Source organism: Mauremys reevesii, linkage group 16 (assembly GCF_016161935.1).
Source record: "Mauremys reevesii isolate NIE-2019 linkage group 16, ASM1616193v1, whole genome shotgun sequence".
NCBI classification, from domain to species: domain Eukaryota; kingdom Metazoa; phylum Chordata; order Testudines; family Geoemydidae; genus Mauremys; species Mauremys reevesii.
The window spans coordinates 13,017,447-13,040,012 of NC_052638.1; the positions used below are offsets into that span (position 1 = coordinate 13,017,447).

General features: G+C 38.3%; 1 protein-coding gene across 7 annotated transcripts in view; it reads right to left on the reverse strand.

Annotated features, from left to right (window-relative positions):
- DUS2 (dihydrouridine synthase 2) overlaps positions 1–22,566 on the reverse strand; it is a 47,650-nt gene that overhangs the window by 4,989 nt on the left and 20,095 nt on the right. For all 7 annotated transcript variants that reach the window (XM_039503957.1, XM_039503961.1, XM_039503962.1 and 4 more), the window contains 8 exons: positions 16,164–16,211; positions 12,879–12,944; positions 9,497–9,567; positions 8,848–8,934; positions 6,877–7,045; positions 3,922–4,043; positions 2,088–2,228; positions 597–684 (listed from right to left, as the gene is read on the reverse strand). In XM_039503957.1, the coding sequence (XP_039359891.1) occupies positions 597–684; positions 2,088–2,228; positions 3,922–4,043; positions 6,877–7,045; positions 8,848–8,934; positions 9,497–9,567; positions 12,879–12,944; positions 16,164–16,211 (792 nt within the window). The remainder of the gene's footprint in view (positions 1–596; positions 685–2,087; positions 2,229–3,921; positions 4,044–6,876; positions 7,046–8,847; positions 8,935–9,496; positions 9,568–12,878; positions 12,945–16,163; positions 16,212–22,566) is intronic.

The following is a 22,566-nucleotide window of genomic DNA, read 5'->3' on the forward strand; positions in this document are numbered from 1 at the left end:
CAGGGTGGTCCACTGAAGTAAGACACTACTTCTTTCATCTACACAGGAATGAATTCAAATGTAGGCGCAGTGAAATATAATTAATAAATGTTATGGTTTCATCTATATCCCTTGCTCTGTGTATTACAAAATTACCTCACAATTGACCATTTCCACTTGAGATGCCCACGGGGGGGTGGGGAGGGGTGGCAGTGGGAAGAATTGTAAGGGGGAAGCTTGCCCAATACTTGAGTTCCTCATTATCATTATTACTAAAACAGATCACTAGTTTCATACAGAAAAAATAATGGACATTTTCAATGGATTTTAAGGGAGGTCAAATTTCACACCTAAAAGAGAAATGTTTCTATGCTGCAGAAATGTACTAATTTCGTGCTACAACTCCCCGTAATCTACATGTGTGTCCATACCAAACCGTCAAGCAACTATGTCAACAAAACTCCAGTTTAAAAATTAAAAAAAACATTTTAAAACTTTGAGATCATCTTGTTTCAAACCAATCAATTCAGTTTCCTGAGAGTCCTCAGTAAACTATGACATAAATGTACTAGCTAAGGATCTGCCTTGTACTTTTGCTGAGAAATGCAGAGACTCACAGTTTCATAAACAGGTTGTGGGTGCTTCGCCTTCCTACACCATTCCAAAAGATACATTTTGGGAGTAATCTGTGGTGGATATTCTCGCCTAGACAGAAAAATGAAATACAAAATAATCCCAAAATTGTAGTGAAAAGAATTTTCAATTGTAGAAAAGAAAATATTTCTATAGAACAGACCAATATTAAATTAGACAGGTAATCTCTCTATCAATGCAGGATTAGTTACTATAGTATTTTTACTAGTTTTTGTGTCCAGTCTAATTTTAAAACTCCCAAGGGATGGGTCTCCCACCCCTTTTCTCAGGGAACTGTTCCATTAATACATCTTTAAATTGGTATCCAAAAAGTAATATTATATATTGTTTCCTTATTAAACACCTCCCACCTTCACTCGGTGCAGTCATACAAGCAGTGACAAGGTACTGATAGGAAAGTTAGACCAAATTGCCTGCATTCTATTGAGTTTCAGACTGAATCTGACAAGCCACACCACAGGTTTTTTTTGATAATTTACCATAAACATTTTCCAATAATGGTTTAAAAACTTTTCCAGGAATTAATTTATTACTGGGTGGGAAAAAAAGGGTACGGAGAGAAAAGTGAGATTGGTTCTACTATCCAACTGGGAATATGGTTCCTAGGGTGTGGCAGAGAATAGAAATACTGTAGAGACATCATGCTCAGTCTTTAGGGAGTCACTCCTGCTGAGTTTGAAAGCGTAGTGACTGCCTTTGAAAGGCATCTTAAGCAATACTCAACCAGTGGGACAGGACTGACAGGTTCTTCAAGAGATTGGATAAACATGAAGTATAAAAAAAATTATTCTGCAGGATCACTTCAAATTTAGGTGACCTTAGATCAATAACAAAATGTTTACAAACTGTGATTCCCACAGTTCCTCAATTTAATGTCTCAGGGAATGCCTGGAGACATCTTCTGAAGATTCCTGGTACATATTAATGTGCTTTCAAGCTCCTGCACAGTACATACGTTTAGGAGAGCTAGTTTCAGTAGAATGATATTCTTAACTAATCATTGACCGTTATCTCTTAAAAAAATTTCTTCTTAATAGGAAAAGAATTTTGAGGCTGCTTATTACTATTCACTTTGTAATTTCCTGCTGGAACTTCCTTGTGTCAACAGAAAAAAAAAAATACAGTATTTAGAAAAATATACTGAGGCTTAATTAAATTTCATTAAAAAGAATTAAACTCTATGAAGTTTTAACACACAAAACAGCTTTGTTTAGATCAATGTTCACATTCTTTTATGCGTACCTGAAATTTCTTATAATCAATCAATTAACATATTGCACTATTTAATTAAATAGTATATGGACTGTCTCCTCTTAAAAAGTTTATCCAAGAAGGTGATGTAATATCTGAACTGCCGATTTCCACCTATAAAAGTTTTGTCAGGTACCAAAGATCAGACAAAAGTGTAACTGTAAGTTCAAAAAGATGGTTAAGAATTAACTTTGCATGCTTACTTGTCAAATCTAACAGCCATTTTTATCACATCTGTGTCTTCCATCTGCTCATCTTTATCTTGTGTCTTGGCCTTTAATGATGCCTTAGCTTCCAGAATAGCTGTTGTTTCTTCATAGAAACTGCCCATTTCAAAGACTTCACTATTAAAAATATTACTTCTATTATTAGCATTAGGAGAGAATTTGTGTGTGTTCACACACACATTTAATAATTAAAATAAATATTAAAAATGTATTTCAAATAAGTTACATGTGCTTAGAAAACTAAGTTGAGGTACAGTTATATGCTGCAAAGTAACACTGTCCAGAGTCATGGGGTTCTATGTCCATCATCTCTTCTTGACTTCTTGCAAAGCTTGCTCAATTTACAAGAAAGAAGTTCATTCCTCTACCTGCTGGCCTAAAGACTCAACTTGGTATCTGAAAGCCAAGCCAGAAGCCATCACTGACTCTGCAATTTCAATTAAATTACAACTTTACAGATGCATAAGCCAATAAAGAACCCAACTCTCTCTCCTAGACCTGTATCAGCTCTGAAGGGCTAGTAGGAACAAAAAGTAGTTACCATTGTCAAAAGAGACAAGAATCTGAATACATAAATAGCAGATCTGTTGAGCAAGATGATATTTTTACAGTCCTTTTTCTGATTAACATCTTATGCATTAGATACATCAGAGGTGCAACCACACTGGCAAAATTGGAATCCATAATTCCCCACAGGTGGTAGTAACTACGAAAGCTGTAGTGTACACAATATTCAGTATTTTTTTAAAAACCACTATATCATAACATGTCTCATAGTGCGGGTAGGCAACTCAATAGTAAAAATGTGTGTGCTGTGGACACTACGGTCTCCATTGTTGGTGTTATCAGTAGAACAATACAGGATGAATTATTATACAAGTGAGGAGGTTCCTTAGAGTGGACAAGGCCATCCATATATCCTGAGCCATGTAAACTCTTTTCTGACCTTAATATATTAGTGCATACTCTAGCACTCAATCAGAATGAAAACTCTGTAGTATGCTAAAACTTTTACTGGCGGCAATGTAGCATCAACACCACTAGGCAGCAGTGTTAAATCACATTACTATCTACAGAGATGTTTTCTCATTTTAAAAAGAACCAAATGTTCTTCAGTTATGTAGTGATTAAATAGACTGTTCAAAACACTGCTCCAAAGGCTTATGAACCTGCTAAGACAGGCCTGTGAAACTGCTTTCTGGTCAATCTCTTTCAAGGTGTACAAAAATGCAAAAAAAGCTATGGACCGTATTTTCAAAATGGCACAACATTGCTCTTATACAGTGAAGGTCTGGGTTTAATTATTTCATTTTTATAAACTGTGCCTTTCACTTCTCTAGATGCATCCAAAATTTAACACAATCAGTTTTTGTAAGAGCTTCCCCTCCTCCCACCTCAAACTTTCCCCTACCTCCCCCTTCTGCTATCAGTTACACAGGGAGCCCTTAAAGAGACAACAGCCCCATTTTCTTCTGGCCAGACAGACAAGGACACATTGCATACAGTTGCATTGAGCACATTCTGGCTAACACTGCCACTCGTTGCTGTGGAAGTAGCATGCCAGATAACCAAAAGAAAGGGAGGTAAATGGTTATCTTAAAAATGTAAAACAGCATATTGCAAACACAGAATTATAGTATGACAGTGGCAGAAAAAAATCCCCTACGAATTAGCTGAGACAAGGAAAAGCTCATCCCTCTGGTACCAGCAGAGGAAATGCTGGCACCTGCTGGAGACATGATACTGGACTAGATAAACCACAGGTCTGATCCAGTATGGCAATTCCTAATTACCTATATAAAATGCTTACCAGATTTCTTGAGTCGACTGTGCAGCATGCAGTTTCTTTCCCTCTGTGGTTTCTAACTGTTCTCTTAACATCTGACACAGACAGTACTTTGTGTTGGTATAGTGATTATCATATCTCACTGCCTGAAGGAAAGAGACATGTAATATGTGAAAATACACTAAAGAAAGAACTATTCCTATTACCGAACCTTTCACGTTTCTGGCTGCATTTCAACATAGTTTAAGGAATGTACAGCACAGCATACACAGTTTTCAATAAAGTAGTCTACTCAGGACTCTCATTTATTAACATAGTCCAGAACTCTTTTGGTGTTTTTTCTGGAAAAAAATCTGAATTATTTTATTGGCTTTTTATACACTTGAGAAAAACAAGAAAGTAGTTGACAAGAATTTCACACATATACTACTTTACTACTCAAATTGATGTATTTACAACTTTGGGTGCAGTGGAAGTTTGACTAATTTGATTTTTGTCCTTTTCCATTTGTCATTCCTTGATTTTACCCTCATGATTTGAAGAGATCAAAGCTGTATGTGGTTGGGGGAGAAGGGAAGGTTTTGTATAAAAATAAATACAGCTTTCACTTACTGAAAATGCAGCCTTGTTAGCCAAGTGTCCAATTCAGCAAGGTACCTATGTGTGTAAGCAGTCCAACTGAAGTCAACGGGACTATTCACATTCACAAATATCTTGCTGATCTGGACATAAGTCACCTCTGATAGTTCAGCAGTATGAGCTGTATTGTAAATTCTGCTTTAGGAATAATCTTTGGTACTTAACTGCGTAACACAGGCAACACAACAGACTGGGCCAAATTCATCTCTGGTTTAACGCCAATGACAATGGAATTAACAGCACAAATAAATTGGCACACCTTTGTAGGGCTGAAAATATATTTCTTTATGATGCATTTTCGCTGCCATAAAACATTGCAGGCAGTACGGTTGAGTTGAAGAGGCTGGCGCATGTTGCCTTGTTGATTTTTCCTTGAAGACATCCTTGATAGAATTGAATGCGCACCAACCTGCCTTCTTTCTTCGCGAGAGTTCACCTTCCTGATCGTGGTGCATGTTAATTTATTGGCCCAAATAGACATATTGCTCAACGTCTTCTATTTGTTCACACTTGATTGTTATTTGGGCTTTTGGCAAGGTATCAGACCGCATACATTTTGTTTTGGAGTGGTTAATTTTCAGTCCGACTTGGCTGCTTTTTGTGTTGAGTTCTCGCAGTATTTTCTGTAGTTTGACAGTATTTTCAGCGATCAACGCAATACCTTCAACTCAACAGTACTGCCAGCAATGTTATATGGGCGCTGACGAACACAGAGGAGCAGCAACTGTCTGCCACGGAGATGGTAATGGAAAGAAGAATTCTGGGAATTTCAATCCACAAATGAGTCCCCAACGAAGTGATCAGACAGCAGCGCGGAGTGCAGGACATTGCTATTGAGAGCAGGCATAGTAAAATGCGATGGGCCAGGAATACAGCGAGGCTCACTGACAATCAAGGGACTGCAGCTGTCGCTGAGTGGTACCCAAAGGAACGGAAACAACCACTCAGCTGACCTCCAAAGAGATGGGAAGATTTTATTGTGAAAAGATATGGCTGCACAAGAAAAAGAAAGGCCAGAATACGAGCAGAATGGAAGACGTGTTGTGATCAGTGCAATCTATACGAGGGCTGAAGGACTGATCGATCAAGGTGATGATGCATTTTAGGCCTTAAACTTTAATTTATTTTAAATTGAACTTTTCTAGATTTTTAGCATGTAGCATTATGGTTACAAAATTGAATAAGAAAAAAATGATGACACGGTCAGTCACTGAAGTCCAATTCTTTACATCTGTTTTTTTTTTAAAATGCATTTGTGATCGGGCCTTCAGTGGCCAGGCAACCTAGCGGTTAGATCGTTGGTTAGGGGCTGGAGGAGGGGACCTGCCCTCCTTTCCCTCAGGTCCTAGCTCAGAGTCCTGGGCAACTCAGACCCCTGGACTGGGGAGATGGATCTTGCTCCCAGCCGTGAGTGCTCAGGACCTGCTGTCTGAACTGCTCCCTATGCAAGTCCTTTAGTTTGGGGCATGGCCCTGCTAGTCCAGTTTCCCCACAGTTGGGGCTTGGAGGTAGATTCCCCTTGGTAGGGGAAGACTTACTTGCTTCCAGTGGCTGCGTTGGCAGGCAGGTTGGGGCTGTGCCTTCAGGCAGACACACAGAGAGCTCCTGCCTCTTCTCTTGTCAGTCAGCCCCTGATTGAGCCAGGCTCCCTTCTTTTCTCCCCCTTTTAGGCCTGGCATTGGTTGCAGGTATAAGGGGCGGAACTAGCTGAACCCACAGGTTTTCTTTAACCCCTGCAGTGCCTGGCAGCCTTCTCTCTGCTCCTTCACAGAATCTCTTTGTCAACATTACAGGGTAGATAGCCCACCAATTGAACACTATAATGAAACAGCTGACTGAACAACCTTCTCTGTGTTTTTCTGCCATTTGAAAAAACCCTGACATTTTCTAGAAGAGGAAAATAATTCTCTAGAGTAGTTTACATGACTTTAGAAAACCGTGAAACTGTGCAGCCTGCCTAGACAGAACTCATATTTCTATTCCTACTTTGCTCCATTCAATATCACATTCACTGTTGTAGCATTCACAACATTGGCACTCCTGGCACTAGTTCTGCACAATCTTCCTAAAACCTGAGCATCAAGAATGAGAATAGGCAAGCACAGTATGTAACCAAAAAAAAATGTACTTAAGGTAAGGCTGTCTACTAGACAAAAATTCAATTATGTATTCACTGAAAAATTGGTAAAAATTGTAATAGTTTTCATCTTATGCAATATGCAAAAATATTACAGGAGCTTTACTAATTGAAAAACAACAAGGAATTAAAGACACCCTACAGAAACTTGGGTTAACATCTCTAAACTATGTTAATTACAGGTAAAATCTTCCCAAACGTACATATTTGATGTATTCTTGCATGACTTCCTTCAAGGGACAAAGGCCTTCTCTTCTGAAGATGGATGGGTTCCACATGGCAGCACGAGCTATCATTACTGATGAAGCACCTGCTGCTTGTTGGAAGGCTTCAATGTCAGTATATTCTTTGATGAAGTCATGAGATCCTCCACTGAAAATGAACGTCTTTGTTATGATTAACAATGATTAATGTGACACCACCATGCAGAAAACAGTGTATTCTGCACATTAATAGAGCTGGGCAGGCATGATAATACAGAAGGCTTATGGCCAGTCATGTCATTCATTGTTGGTATAATCTATTTAGGAAATCAGCATCACTCTGGGAGAATGGCTGTCTTAGAGCAGTGGTGGACAACCTGCAGCCCATCAATGGCTTAGAGCAGGGGTAGGCAACGTATGGCACGTGTGCCAAAGGCAGCACGCAAGCTGATTTTCAGTGGCACTCACATTACCCGGGTCCTGGCCACCGGTCTAGGGGGGCTCTGCATTTTAATTTAACTTTAAATGAAGCTTCTTAAACATTTAAAAAACCTTATTTACTTTACATACAACAATAGTTTAATTATATATTATAGACATAGAAAAAGACCTTCTAAAAACATTAAAATGTATGACTGGCATGCGAAACCTTAAATTAGAGTGAATAAATGAAGACTCGGCACACCACTTCTGAAAGGTTGCCGACCCCTGGCTTAGAGGATTATTAGTAATGAGATATGAAAGCCTTCCAAAGTCAGACTAGGCCAGCAGTGACCAAAAGTTATTAGCAACTGATGACTGATTGGTACGCAGCCTCTGTAAAATGAGTTTGGTGGTACCAATCCAGTTTCTAGTGAACAGTTCTCCTTAACTCAAGACACCCCCAACAAGCATAAATTGGCTTAGTTTCCCTAAAGGAGACAAGCACTGATTTTGTATGTGCCACCTTCATTAGCTACACAATAGTTTTTAAAAGTCAGCTGTTCGGGTAAGAAAATGCTGTTTGATGGCCTGTGCAAAACGAATTTGAAGATCTCAGTTGAATTCCCAGTGGACCAGAAGCACCTCAGAAAAAGTCCTCCAAAACTGGTACTCCTTGTTGGTAATTGTAGTAGAAAGGCCTAACACTGAATGAGCATAGGCTCAAGTTTGAGGCAAACTGGCAGGGAAACAGTGAGTAAAAGCATGCTCTGCCTCTAGCTATGCTGTACCGTGTTCTATGGCTAGAAAATATCATTTTCTAAAAATTTTCAATCTAGCTCCTTTTGTGAGCTAAAAATAATTTAAAATCCTATTTTCCCCTCCCAACAATTTTCTAACTGTAACAGAACACTAACTCACTTTAAAGGTGGACTAAAACTAGTTATAAAAATTCTTCAGGGTCCCCTTTAATGAAGAGTTACTGTCAATTTTGACATATAGGAAAGTTACCCAACATTTTGCTAAGAAACCAGAGCTCCCACAGCCAGTGTACTGTGGGGAAATGTATCTAGGCAACAGGGGGCTTGGAAAGGCTGTGGCACTGGTTTCAGGGCCTAGGCCATCAGAGAGCAGGGTCCTATTGCCCACGGAGGAGTCTGCACCTACGAGTGTGCCTGAGAAACCCAGAGCTAGGAACAGTAATCAGTCACTACCCAGATGGCTTAGAAGCACATAGAATTCAGCCGTTGGATTCAAACAAAACACTGGTCTCTCTCCAGAGAGGAGGACACAACACTAGTACATAATAATTAAGGAGCCCTTTTTGCACTAAAACAAAGACAGTGACATTTCAAATGGCCAACTTCTAATACCAAAGCGTCACTCTAACCTTGTGATTTGACAACAGATGTAATTATCTCATTTGCCTTATATGAGGCAACCCTTAGTTTCCTGCACTTAATCCCTTCTTGCTCAGTTAGATTTCCTTGGCATAATGTCTACTGCTAGACATGGATACCTTAAAATGACCACCTAACTAATCTAACTTACTTTGCTATTACAGGAACAGAGACGGCCTCAGAGATGGCTTTGATCACTTCACAGTGGACAGGATGTTGAGGCCTCTCCTCCTTTTTCCTTTGCAACACAGAAAGAAAAAGACAAGTTCAAAGATTTCTAGTGGAAATTGTGCATAAGTAAACTCTTAGCAGACAATTCCAGTCCTGCAGTGACAAACCTAGTCAGTCTCAGTTTACGTTCATATGCTAGGTGTAAACCTGCTTCATACAAAACACATCTTGAAAAATATTGCTATTTTACTTCCCTGTGCAGGTGAAGCCCCTAATGTTTGGGGTGCACAGCGGTACACCTCACAAACCTGAGAATTAAAATCTAGCATTAAGCTATTTAATTCCTTAATGTTAGATAATTTTGCCTTCTATCTGGTCTTACCAAGGCTAAGATTTTAGAAAAACGGAAGCATAAAGTTAAGCTGCTAAATCTCTATTTACGCTCCTGAATAAGAAGCCTAATGTAGTAAAGTACTAAGCACCCAGCTGCTGTCATTGAAACCAGAACCACTTCCTTGCAGCTGAACTAGACAAGGTGAAGTAAATTAGCTAGTCCTAGTGTTTTGCTCTCTACCTGCCAACAAATAATAACAACAGTAATAATAATCTTTCCACACAAACATATTTACCTTCCGTGGACTGCAATGGCAGCAACACCAGTCTTTTCTATCCTCTTCACCAGGCTTATAGTGTCTTCAAGCTGAGGAGAGAAAAAATGGAGCACATGTTATTTTAGTTTGATGGAGGAAGAGCTCTTCATCCCATGATCGTTATACAAACATATGCAGGAAATCTGTTCTCCCATCAAAGCGTACACAATTCCTATATTACAGCAGTCATACCCAATATGAACATAACCCTTAATATAAGCTTTACTTAGAGAACTATTTATTATGGCTAAAATAGGAGTCCAGTCATGCCATTTTTAATATGTCTCTTAGAAATTACAGTTTAAGAACCTGCTTGACCCAGGGAATACAACAGTTGAGACTATTTCCCTTCACACATCTCTGGGCTATCTTTTAAAAGACATAAAAACACTTGATTGGCAGGTACTATTGCACTGAATATGTTATAAGTCATATAGAGTGCATCTTGGATGTCAGAGATCTCACTCGCATTGAAATTGAATTCACCCTCACATCTACTCATGCATGAAATATTCACAAACATTTCCCTAGGATATATGTTGAAAAATGCCCCCGTGACTAAAGAATTTGATTAGTATCCATACATTACCCGTTGTCTCATGAAATAAAGAAAAAAAACCCTTCTATTCCTTCAAAGAGAAAACATGAGCCTAATGAAAGACAGATGGAATTCAGAACATTGCCAATTTATCCTGCTATGTGCAATTATGCAGCTTTTAGATAAAGTGAAGGATTCACATTCTTTTCAGAAGCTGGGCTAGTAGACTGTGGTTCATCTGAAAGTAGAGTAGAACCTCAGAGTCGCGAGCACCAGAGTTACGAACTGACCAGCCAACCATGCACCTCATTTGGAACTGGAAGTACACAATCAGGCAGGAGCAGACCCTCTCCTCCACCCCACCTCCCCCAAAAAGGCAAATACAGTACAGTACTGTGTTAAATGTAAACTACTAAAAAAAAAAGGGGGGGGGAGAAAGCATCATTTTCAAAGCTGTATTAAGTCAATGTTCAGTTTTAAACTTTTGAAAGAACCATAATGTTTTGTTCAGAGTTACAAACAACCTCCATTCCCAAGGTGTTCATGTCTCTGAGGTTCTACTGTAGCTCATTCGGCTTTTGGGAGAGGCAGATGGCATTGAAGTAGAGACAGTCACCCACTTGCTGTTCTGCTGGAAGATGCATGCTAGGCAAAACCAGCATGAAACAAGAAGGAAGAGACTCCAGGACAATTCAAAGTGAAAAGGGAACATGCTAGTTCTTTGAGCTCATGATTGTAGAGGGGGTTGTGGTGGAAAATCAGCTGAACATGAGTTCCCAGTCTGATTCTGTGGCTGAAAAGGCAAATGTGATCCCTGAATGCATAAACAGGGGAGTCTCAAGTAGGTTCTCTCTGTATTTGGCACTGGTATGACCACGGTTGGAATACGTCCAGTTCTGGGGTTTACAATTCAAGAAGGATGTGTTGGATAAATTGGAGATGGTTCAGAGAAGAATCACAAGAATAATTAATGGATTAGAAAGCTTGGCTTATAGTGGTATATTAAAGAAGATCATTCTTTTACCTTACTAAAAAGGTTAAGGGGTGACTTGATTAGTCTGTAAATACCAACATGGGGAATAAATATTTAATTGTGAGCTCTTCAATCTAGCAGAAAAAGGTATAACATGATCCAATGGCTGGAAGTTTAAGCTAGGCAAATTCATACTGGAAATAAGGTGTACATTGTTACAAGTGAGAGTAATTAACCATTAACAACATACCAAGGGTTCTGCTGGATTATCCATCACTGACCATTTTAAAATCAAAATTGGATGTTTTTCTCAACAATATGCTCTAGGAATTATTTTGAGGAAGTTCTATGGCCTGTGCTACGTAAGAAGTCAGACTAGATTATCACAATGGTCCCTCTGGCCTTGGAATCTATGAAGATTATTGAAGATACACTGATTTTATTTTTTTAATACTTTTTTTGCATGATTTTAAAGAATGTGTACTTGCCTAATCTGTGCATGCAACCACTGACTGCATTTACCTTAGATATTTTTGCACAACTAGTTACACATTTGTCCATATATACGTGCATACATTCAATCTGCATGTGCAGTCACAATAACTATGCACATAATTAGACAGTAATTTGAAAATAACCAGATTAAATTACCAAAGGGAAGACAAATTGACTACTAGAGCTTAAAAACTCTATTCTATGCAAAAGAAATTAGTGACTAAAAAGTAAATTCTAACCAACTGCATCAGCAAGGACAGAGTTCTCAGTGAGATTGTTAATGCTGTGGAGTTTGTGATGAAAGTCTGTAGTATCTTGGAGGAAGCCAGCCCTTTGTGTGGTGAGCGGTTTGAGGATGGTTTCTGTGAGTCTCGATATTTCTTTAGTAAGAGTGCCAGGGCCAGATGAGATAGATCTGTCTGGGTTTCTTTGTTTGTGTATCTTGGGGAAAACACAGAAGATCCCCTGAAGTGGGTTCATGGGGACGAGGTTGTAGAGTTTCTCTCAGAATTGTTTGGGGAAGGATTTGATGACATCCTTAATTTCCTGGGTAAACTGCGGCATGGGGTCTACTTTGAGTTCTTTATAGTAGGTGGAGTTAGACACTTGCTGGTTGACCTCGTTAAACAACGGATCACAATTGAGGACTATGATGGCGAACCTTTTATCTGCTGGCTTAATCACTATCTGGTGGTTGAGTTTCGGAGACTGTACAGCTGTCCTCTCAGCAATGGAGAGATTGTGGCAGAAGTGATGTTTGTTAAGGATATCCTCATCAATTTTTTTCCTGAAGCAATTAATGTAATGAGTAAGAGTGTGGTGGTCCGCTATGAGGTGTCCAATCAGGTGATTTTTTTTTTCTTATGACTGTTGGTGGGGATGTGGTAATTGTGGCGTCTTCATTGTTGTGAAAGAATTCTTTGAGGTTGAGTCAGCAGAATTCTTCACCATGAATGGTCCCTTGAAATACGTGTTGACTATTTATGCTAAACAATCTGTTCTACCTTGTATTTACTGTGCCATTGAGTACACTACCTAGACCTAAAGAGGAGCTCTGTGTAAGGTAGCTTGTCTCTCTCACCAACTGAAGTTGGTCCAATAAAAGATATTACAGCAACCATCTTGCCTCTCTAAGAAATTCACTGTCAGTTGCTTTGGGCTTGTCTACCTATGGAATTGTCCTATTGAATCAATGTGTGGACACACTTATTTCAGACTACAAGTATATGTTTCTGTATATCTTAATCCAGAGGGTTAAAAATCAGTTAAAATTTCATTCTAATGTTTATGGTATTCTAATCTGGCTCCAAGGGTTAACATTAACTAGAACTAAGCATAATAAAACATGTTCTTACCGAAGGCAAGATTCGGATTTTGCAGGTCACTGGTTTACAAATTCCTTTAACCAAGGTACTCAGAATCTAAAGAAAGGAGGGGATAAATATTATTACAGAAGCAACATGAGTAAATCTTGCTCTGTTGAACATATAAAGACATTTGAACACTTCTCTAAAGAAAAATATATAAAAGGTTCCTAAATGGAATGTTGCTTTTTACAATACATTTATTTAGTTAGTTAAAGTTTATATGCCAGTTCTGCACCCACCTTATAGTAATTTCATCTAGACCACATTTCTCTAGTTTGCTTATGAGAATGTCATGTGGGATTGTGTCAAAAGCCTTACTAAAAACAAAATATATCACATTTATTACTTGCACTTATTCACTAGACCAGTAAGCCTGTCAAAGAAGGAAATTAGGTTGATTTGGCATGATTTGCTTTTGAAAAATCCATGCTGGCTATTCCTTAAAATTGTATTATCCTCTAGATGCTTACAAATTCATTGTTTAATAATTTGTCCCAGTATCGTTCCAGGTATCAAAGTTAGGATGACTGGTCAATAATTCCTCGGGTCCTCTTTGTCCCTCTTTTTAAAGATAGGTACTATGTTTGCCCTTCTTCAGTCTTTTGGAACTTCACTCATCCTCCGTGAGTTCTCAAAAGTAATAGCTAACAGTTCCGAGATTGCTCTAGCTAGTTCCTTAAGTACACTAGGATGAATTTCATCAGGTCCTGCCAACTTGAATACATCCAACTTACCTAAATATTCTTTATTCTGTTCTTTCCTTATTTTGGCTTGAGTTCCTTCCCCCTTTTTAATATTAGAACCTGGTTACCATTAATCTTTCTAGTGAAGACTGAAGCAAAAGAGGCATTAAAAACTTCAGCCTTCATGATATCATCAGTCATTAGCTCTCTTTCCCAGTAAGCAGAAAACACTTTTGTTCATCTCTCTTTTACTCCTAACGTATTTTTAAAAGTCTCATCTTATTGCCTTTTATGTCCCTTGCGAGGTGTAACACACTTTGTGCCTTAGCCTTTGATTTTTTCCCCTATACCCTTGTGCTATTCTTTTGTACTTTTTGCAGGATTCCTTTTTAATTTTCAGGTCATTAAAGCCGTATTGGCCTCTACTGTTCTCCCTATCTATTGCATCGGGATAGTTTGCAGCTGTGCCTCTAATATTGTCTCCTTGAGAAACTGCCAGATCTCCTGAACTCCTTTTTCCCTTTAATTTTCTTCTCATGGGACTTTACCTGCCAGCTCCCTGAGTTTGTTCAAGCATGCTTTTTTTGAAGTTCATTGTCCTTAGGTCAAATCAAACCTCTGTAACAACAGGGTGGGAGCTATCTAGGCCAGCTTTTGGATCAAGGTCAAATATTGAGGAACAGCTTTCATTCAAATATCTGGTAAGAAGTATTGATTGCATATATTGAGGATAACAGGTGCAAAGGTTATAATTTTAAATGGCAATGGCCAGCTGCTACTAAGTCATCCCCTCAGTCACCCCACATGATAAAAATGTTTTTACACTACACATTAAAAAAAGATAACCTATGTGTCTAAATTGCAGACACCCAATAGCAACAAAAGTAGAACTTCTTGCAACACACTTTAGAAGCAATCAACCCATCTGCCCTTCAGTAAATAGACAACATTTTTATCAGCCTATGAAACTTGCTTGCACAAACTTGATTCTTCTCTGTCAAGAACAGTGCTCTGACTCAGACAGAGACAAAATCATTGGATATATAAGGACTGCAACACATTTTTGGTTGTGTGAGATTAAACACTTTGGACTGAGGTCTCATCTCCCTTACACACAAAAATACTAATCACTAAATCCTGCCAGTTTTATCTCCACATTCTCTCTATTACTATTGTTAAAACCTTTGGTGGATTCTTTGTAACTTGATGTCTTTAAATCAAGATTTGAGGACTTCAGTAACTCAGCCAGAGGTCATGGGTCTCTTACAGGAGTGCATGGGGATGAGTTCTGTGCCTGCAATGTGCAGGTGGTCAGACTAGATGATCATGATGCTCCCTTCTGACCTTAAAGTCCATGAGTGTAAAATGTCATCTCATGCCTTACCTACTGCAACCTCTCCGGTCTTTTCCACATTCCCCCAGTGGGTAGAGCACTGGACTGGAACTCAGATCTCTGTACTATTCCCAGCTCTGCCATTGCCCTGCCATAACCTTAGGCAGGTCACTTCACCGCTCTGTGCCTCAGTGTCCCAGTTTGCAAAATGGAGATAAGGACACTGATCTCCTTCTTAAGGTGCTTTCAAATCAGTCCCCTTGCTCTGCTTCCTCTGACCGCTGGAAGAGAAAGCGATAGTCCTAGTGTATTTAATGCCCTTAACTCTTGCCTTGCATGGAAGCCATACACTTGCTTGGGAGATTGCCCTCCTATTCCACCTCCTGTTTCCTTTCTGTCACCCCACTCCTAACTACTGGATGGAAGGGAACAACACTCTGACTTTCAGAAGGGATCTCAGCAGCACCCGTTCTTCAGACCACCAAATCATATGCTCAGTGTGTACTCCTGTGATCTACATTCCACACGTTCTGCCTGAGGCAGAGGAAAAGAAGAGTCCACAGCCCAGACCCTTACCTGACAAAAGCCACATGGAGAGCTGGACAAGAGCTCAAGAGCCATTCAATGTCACTGCTCAAAAGGTAATTTGTAACTTTTTGTTCACATGTGGAACTATGGTCTAACACATCAACTAAGGTTGATGGCTAACATATGGAAGCAAACTGACTGACATTTAAGGAATTTTCACTTAAATATGCTCAGTTTTGCCCACTACTCCTCATTGAGCCAAATCTTAAGGCTATATAAGAGTTCTTGCAGAGCTCTACCAACGTGTAGGCCATTGAAAACTAAACATTGTAACGCTACTCAGGGCAGGGACTGTGTCATGCTGATGTAAAGTGTTTGCTGCGCTTTGTGCTCAAATTAAACTAACAATAAAAGGTTGTCAATGACCAGAAAAATAGAAAATCCAACCACAGCACTAAAGAGTGCAAGTTTAAAAATTGAAAAGGAAGTCAGCAGCAATATTGGTGTTCCTGTGGCTATAAAGGTAACTAAACCAGCAGTATAATCTATGTGAATTTCATTTGAACCTGCAAAACTTTAGACATTATTCCATCCCTTGCTCTCCCAAATCTGCTTTTCACACAATTCTCTCTCACTCCAATAAATCCAGCAGCTCAAGAATTACTCAATTATGGTACATAAGCACCATATTTTCCTAGACACAATAAAACCAACAAATCGGATACTTACACACTCAATTTTGTCAGGATCAGACAGCAGCGCTGCTCCCATACCTCCCTGGGGAAACACATGCCAATAGAATAAATTACAGACTGGAAACATTCAACACTTTCTTCATTTTTTAAATAGTATCTTACCCAATGGCAAACTACAACAAAACTAAATCCTCCCATACAAGAAAAATGTTTTCATGTAAGCGTGAATTACTATACACTAATTAAAAGGTATGGCACAAAGTTATTTACACATCATTTACTGGCTTGGTTACAGAAGGGTTTTCATTTAATAAAGAATCCAAATTTGAAATATATTAGGTGAAAGAGCATAGCTGCACTTATTTGGTGAAATAAGAAAATATTCTTGCTAGAATGATGTCAGCAAATGGAGCAACAACAGCTTAGGGAACTGAATACTGAGAAGTTGTTTTGTTTTCTATTTCTCTCATGAACAGCCAGAAATTCCAAAATCTGTACCTAATAACTGTGCTTGCTTTGTTTCTTCCCATTAGGTGATAAATTTCATTCATATGTTCTCCCTAGCACCATTCAACTGATCGATCAGCCTTAAATGCCAATGGTCCCAGTACAGACTCCCATACTAAGTACCTTCACAAAAGGAAGTGGCAACACAAAACAACAACTACTACTATTTTTAAAATATAACTTTCCCCTCCTCTAATTTGAATGTTCTTCCTCGATCACACTGTCTATATACACACAGCCACCCAGTCAGCTAGCTGTAAGTGTTAACATTAGATTGGTTCAGAAATTTTTGGACGGAATATTTTTCTGTCAGAAAAAGCTGATTCATTGAAATCAAAACCAGGAACACAATGACTGCAGCAAAACTTCCTCCAGACACCAGGCAGGTTTCCTGTTATTTTCCTGCTGTCTTGGCTGTCCACTGTGACAAGATGTCGGAGAACATGCCAAAATAATTTTTTTTCAGTATTTCCCTCCAGCAAAATTTTTAATATTTTTGTCCTTTCATCATGATTAGAAAGTTATGCAAGTTTTACAGGGAAAGACTAGTTAAGATACAGAAGAAAATATTAAGTAAAAGAAAATAACACTGAAAATATTATAATGCCATTTTGTAACTCAATGATACACCATGGCCCAAAATACTGTGCCAAGAAAATACCACCTTATTTCAAAAACACAGCAGGAATGGGCAGAGGTGGGAGTGGGACAGTTGGGCAAGGGCCAGAGATTGGTGATGAAAACAGAGACATAGAAAAGATTAGGACAGTTTAGTTTAGGGAGAAGATGAACAAAAGGAAGGCACACAAAATAAAGTATGGTATAGAGAGGTTCTGATCTACCCTCTCATAATACAAGAGCAAGGGATCAGTGAATGAAATTAAAATGCAACAAGTTTAAAAATAATAAAAACAAGTATTTGTTTGGAGAATACATAATTTACTAGTGGACCTCATTGTCACATGGTATTGTTGAAGCCGAGAGTTTAGCAGAATTCAAACAAAAGGATTAGACATTTATATAGATGAGACTATCCACAGTTACAGTAGATAAAACACACTTTTAGAAGGGATATAAACTCTCAAGCTTCAATGGATAAGCCAACAAGTTACTGAAAGGGGTTAAGAAGAAACTTTCCCTAGGAACTGGTTACACTATAGTTTCCACTATACATTTTCTTGCACGATCTTCTGAGGCTTTGGCTACACTTACACTTCAAAGCGCTTTGAAGCGCTAAGTGTAGTCAAAGCGCCAGCGCTGGGAGAGAGCTCTCCCAGCGCTGTCCGTACTCCACCTCCGTGTGGGGAGTAACGTACAGCGCTGGGAGCCGCGCTCCCAGCGCTGGGGCTTTGACCACACTGGCGCTTTGCAGCGCCGCAATTTGCAGAGCTGGAGAGGGTGTGTTTTCACACCCTGCTGCAGCGCTGCAAATTTGTAAGTGTAGCCAAGCCCTGAGTCATATCATGTTGACCACTGTCAGAGCCTAGATAAGGGACTAACTGGAGTATTTAAGTTAAGATGCCTTATCTCAAAGCAACTTCTACATTCTTATGTTCCTTAAGTAATCAGGGTCCACAGCGAACACAATTTTCAGGATGGGAAAAAGCACTATTCCTCATTAATATCCCCTGCAGAAGGTCACTAGGTTTCTTTGGTTCATCTACTATAAAACAGACCTATTGCACAACTCTACCTTTCTTCCATCTCATTAAGGTCATGTGGCCTAAAATAAACACCTTTCCCTTTCAAACAGTCTGACAAAAAGAAATGTTCCATCATTGGAAAACAAGAGTCTTTTCAGACATAAATATCCTACTCCTGTTGCTCGAAAAATAGAAAAGAGAGCTCTACCTGCACTGGAAAATAAAGTCTGTGCAATATCAAGGTAATACACATTACAGGGACATGTCTGGCAATGTGAGCCTTGGCGTTTTTATTATTCCCCACTTTACTGGCAATGTTTTCAAACCAGCTGGAATACTAGAAGGTCTGATTTCAAACAGCTTTCTAAGACTATTCACAGGCTAGCTATAATAAAATACCTCAGAAACTGTATCTTTACCTAATGCTTAAAAAATGCTTCATTGTAAACATAATTACTGTATGAGCTACCTTGGTCTGCAAGTCAGAGAGCAAGAGGCAGCTGTTACAGGCTTGATGTTTTTAAGCTTTTAGATAGAAATAGTTAAGGTTTTTTTTAATATGGCTCTATCTAAATGAACACTGATCAGCAGGTTAGGTCCAGATTTAATACTCACTTAACCCAACATGATGATAATCATATGGTAAAATACTCCACATTCTAATATAAATTATACAGAATGACAATGTTTAATTACCTGTGAAGATGCTTTGTCTTTTCAGTCTCTGCAAGATGAAGCCTGAAAGCTACATCTCACAGGAGATTTATTAACCATGCCAACAGCATTAAGGACAACAGGATATAGTGTTTAATGCTGCAGCCAAGCTCTCTCTCTCTCAGAATGAAGTCATAAGTCATTTTGTATGAGCTTCAGCTCTTTGCTATGACAACTGCTGCACCATTTCTGCATTTTCTTCTGCTTGTGCACCTGACATTAAAATGGAGCAACATGGCCTGTTAAAAGCTCTATACTTCAGCTGGTTTAGAAATGCCAAAAAGTTAAAAATTTAATTTAATGCAAATTAACCTTAGACGATTTAGATTATTTTAATGTTGCATGTGTAGGGGTAGTGTTTTGATTTATTCATTCCCAACATATTTATTAAAACTAACCAGTTACACAAACTCAGGCTTACAAAACTGTCATAAAAGTTTACCTGCCTCAATCTAAATCTGAGCCACTCACCTTTACTATGCCAAGGAGGAAGATATTATACTCATCCATCAAGGAATTTATTTGCCTCAATAAAGTGGGAAACTATGTTTTGTAAGGTTGATTTAACTAAAATTCTATTTAAAATGTAGTTGCCAATATCGCAGGTCACAATTTAATTTCTTGGGCATGCCACCACTAAAAATCAAGGAAATCACAATTAAGCAACATTAAATATCCATACCAGCCTCCCTTCAAGACCATGTCCTTTAAGTAAAATATGAGAGCAGATTTGCAAAATACTTAATTTAAGAATATGCTTATGTATTTTGCTGGATTGGGGTCAAAATATCCAAAGCACACACAATTTGTCTATGTTCATAGAGTCTTTTGCGCTCATTTCACTAAATTGGTTTAAAATCTCACCTTAAGTTGAAACATTGAAATTTTTTTATACCTACAAGAGTTCAGACCCCACCACTCCACAACAACCTTCCCCTTCCAACATACAATCACCCAAAAACACATATCCATTTCCTGAAAATAATGCAAAACCTAAATACATCCCCAGCAAAATTAAGATATCTTGCTGATACTCTTCAAATTACACCTGTATATTTAAAGAAGGATCTTACAATTACCATGCAATAGACCAATACAGATTATGTAATTAAAAGATTCAAAACACACGAACAAGAGAGACAAATTAAGGTTGCACAAGCAACCTGAATTTTGCAATTTCCTAACTGTTAAGTGGGCTAAATGTTCTTGTACCATAGGAAATTACACACTTTAAAAATTCAGTTTTTTAAAAAGAAAAATTGGAAAAAGCAAATTCCATCATGTGGAACCATATCAATCATCTCACATAGATCATCAGCAGGGTTGGGACTTTTAGATTCACAGTATAGAGTTCTATCACCTGAGCTGTTGGAGCAATTGGTATCTTAATAGCAGACTGTTATATGTGGCTACCCACTAGAAGGGGATGAGTCATGAACTTTGCCAGCATGCTGCACAGCTATCTGCTAAAGAAGAGAATAATGTTGGTACTCTGGAATCCTGGGCTCAATTCTGAAAGAGAGTATTTCAGAACTTATAGTCTCTCCAGCCCTGTTCGTTCATCCCCATTTCCTCTTCTGCTCCAGTTTCACCTGCATTCAAGAAAGACTGATTCCTTATCCTTCTCCATCCTGCCTGGGCAACAGCAGGAAAGCACTCAGAGCCCAGGAGAGAGCATCTGTGCCTTCAGATCTGGGGCCTGGGATCACAGCAGCCAGAAAGAGCAACTCAGGGAAAGTACTGCTCGGGCACTGCAGACACAGTGTTCAGAAAATTTTGTTGCCAACTACTAACAAACACCTATCAAACATGTGCAAATGGTGATTTTCAGAGGTTTATAACTTTGCCAGTTTTGGGTAAATGATTATGGGGATCCCAAGGTGACCCCTGCCAAATTTTAAGTCCCTGTTCCAAAGCATGGAACAGGGACTTAAAAAAAAACAACCTACCAAAAAAACAAAAACAAAAAACCCCCCAACCCAATTTGTTAACATTAGCAAAACACTTCCTCCTAACTTTGTTCTTGGAAATAGGTACATCTTTTTTGATGGAACTTTCCAAAAATATTCAGGTTGAGGCAGATGACCAGCACAGAACATGTCAACCTGAAATTTCCAGCTGAAAACAGTCTTACAATTAAAAAGCATTAGAAAATCTTGACTACAGGCATTGTTACCAGCTGTGTCTGTAATCAATCAAACATTCTCCCTGATTATAACATATTCATTTAATTCAACAACTGAAGATTATGGTAAATTTCTTATTATAGTTTCCAACATGAAATCCACTATCGTGTACAAAAAATGTTTTATCTATACTTCTCTTGTAAAGAGATGTACCAATTTTGTTCTGAAATATGCTAACATGTATATCCTAAAATTATTGTGATTATCAACATTTGCAATTTTATAGCAGAATGAATACTGTTCACAAATTCAACTACTGTACAAACTGCTCAAAGGTATCAAAATCTGATTTCCATATCCAAAATATATAATCTATATTTAACTCTTCTGTTACTCCTATCCTTGATATAATTCCAGAGAAGAACTATTACCCTGTTATAAATAACCATAAATAGATTAGCATATGAAAATGTCATATGGACAATAGGAACTGATCAAGAATTGTATTTTAATGGAATTGATCAGTCTATTCAAATGTTGTGGTTTTACTGTCTTTAAAATATCATTGATTTCCAGTTTATTTCTTATTTAGCAATAATTTTATTGTTAAAGATTATTTGTGAGATTTAACTAATCAGCATCATTTGGTAATAATGAATACTTGATATTTGTTTAATATTAATAAACTGTAATTATAAAAATGAAAATTTCTTCCTCAATAAAATAGATTTTTGGCTCTGAGAACGACAGCATTAATTCTATTTGCTATCTCTTTATTTAATAAAATAATTATTTTATATGTAAGCATTTTGAGGTGTTCCTTTTTCATGTTGGAGTGGAATAAATATTAGTTTTTTCTTTTACAACTGACAGTGGTAACAGCAATTAAAATACCAGTCAATGTTAATGCTAATTCTTATATCTACAGTTAAAGGATGCTGCAAGTCAGACTCATTTGCATCACCCTGCTACAACAGAAATGATCCAAAGATCCCAATATATTTCGTTTAAAGGAAGTTGAAATACCAAACTAAATTTCTTTAGCCAACAACAACAACCAGAAGGCTGAGATTTTGGTGTTTTGTAACCTTCCAATAGAAAACTGCAATGCATTGAAGTCAGGGGTCACCTTAAGCACCTCTGTCTCCTATCCCCAGAAACAATACATCTATTTAGAGCAAAGCTTCCCTGTTTTTCTGTTCATGCAACAAGCTAGTTATTCCTGTGAATAGATTGGTCTGATGAACAGCCAGCATGTGCAGCCTTCTAAAGCTGCTGCATCCCTAAAGATGAAATTGTTGTTTAAGCTGAAGAGAACCTTCCAATCATGATGTAATGCTGGAGAGCATTCTGGCAGCCTGTCATTCAGCCTAAGTGAGCAAGCAATGAAATTCCCTTTTGCTTAGTGATAATAGAAACAGGGGGATTGATTGGATTGCAGTGGAGA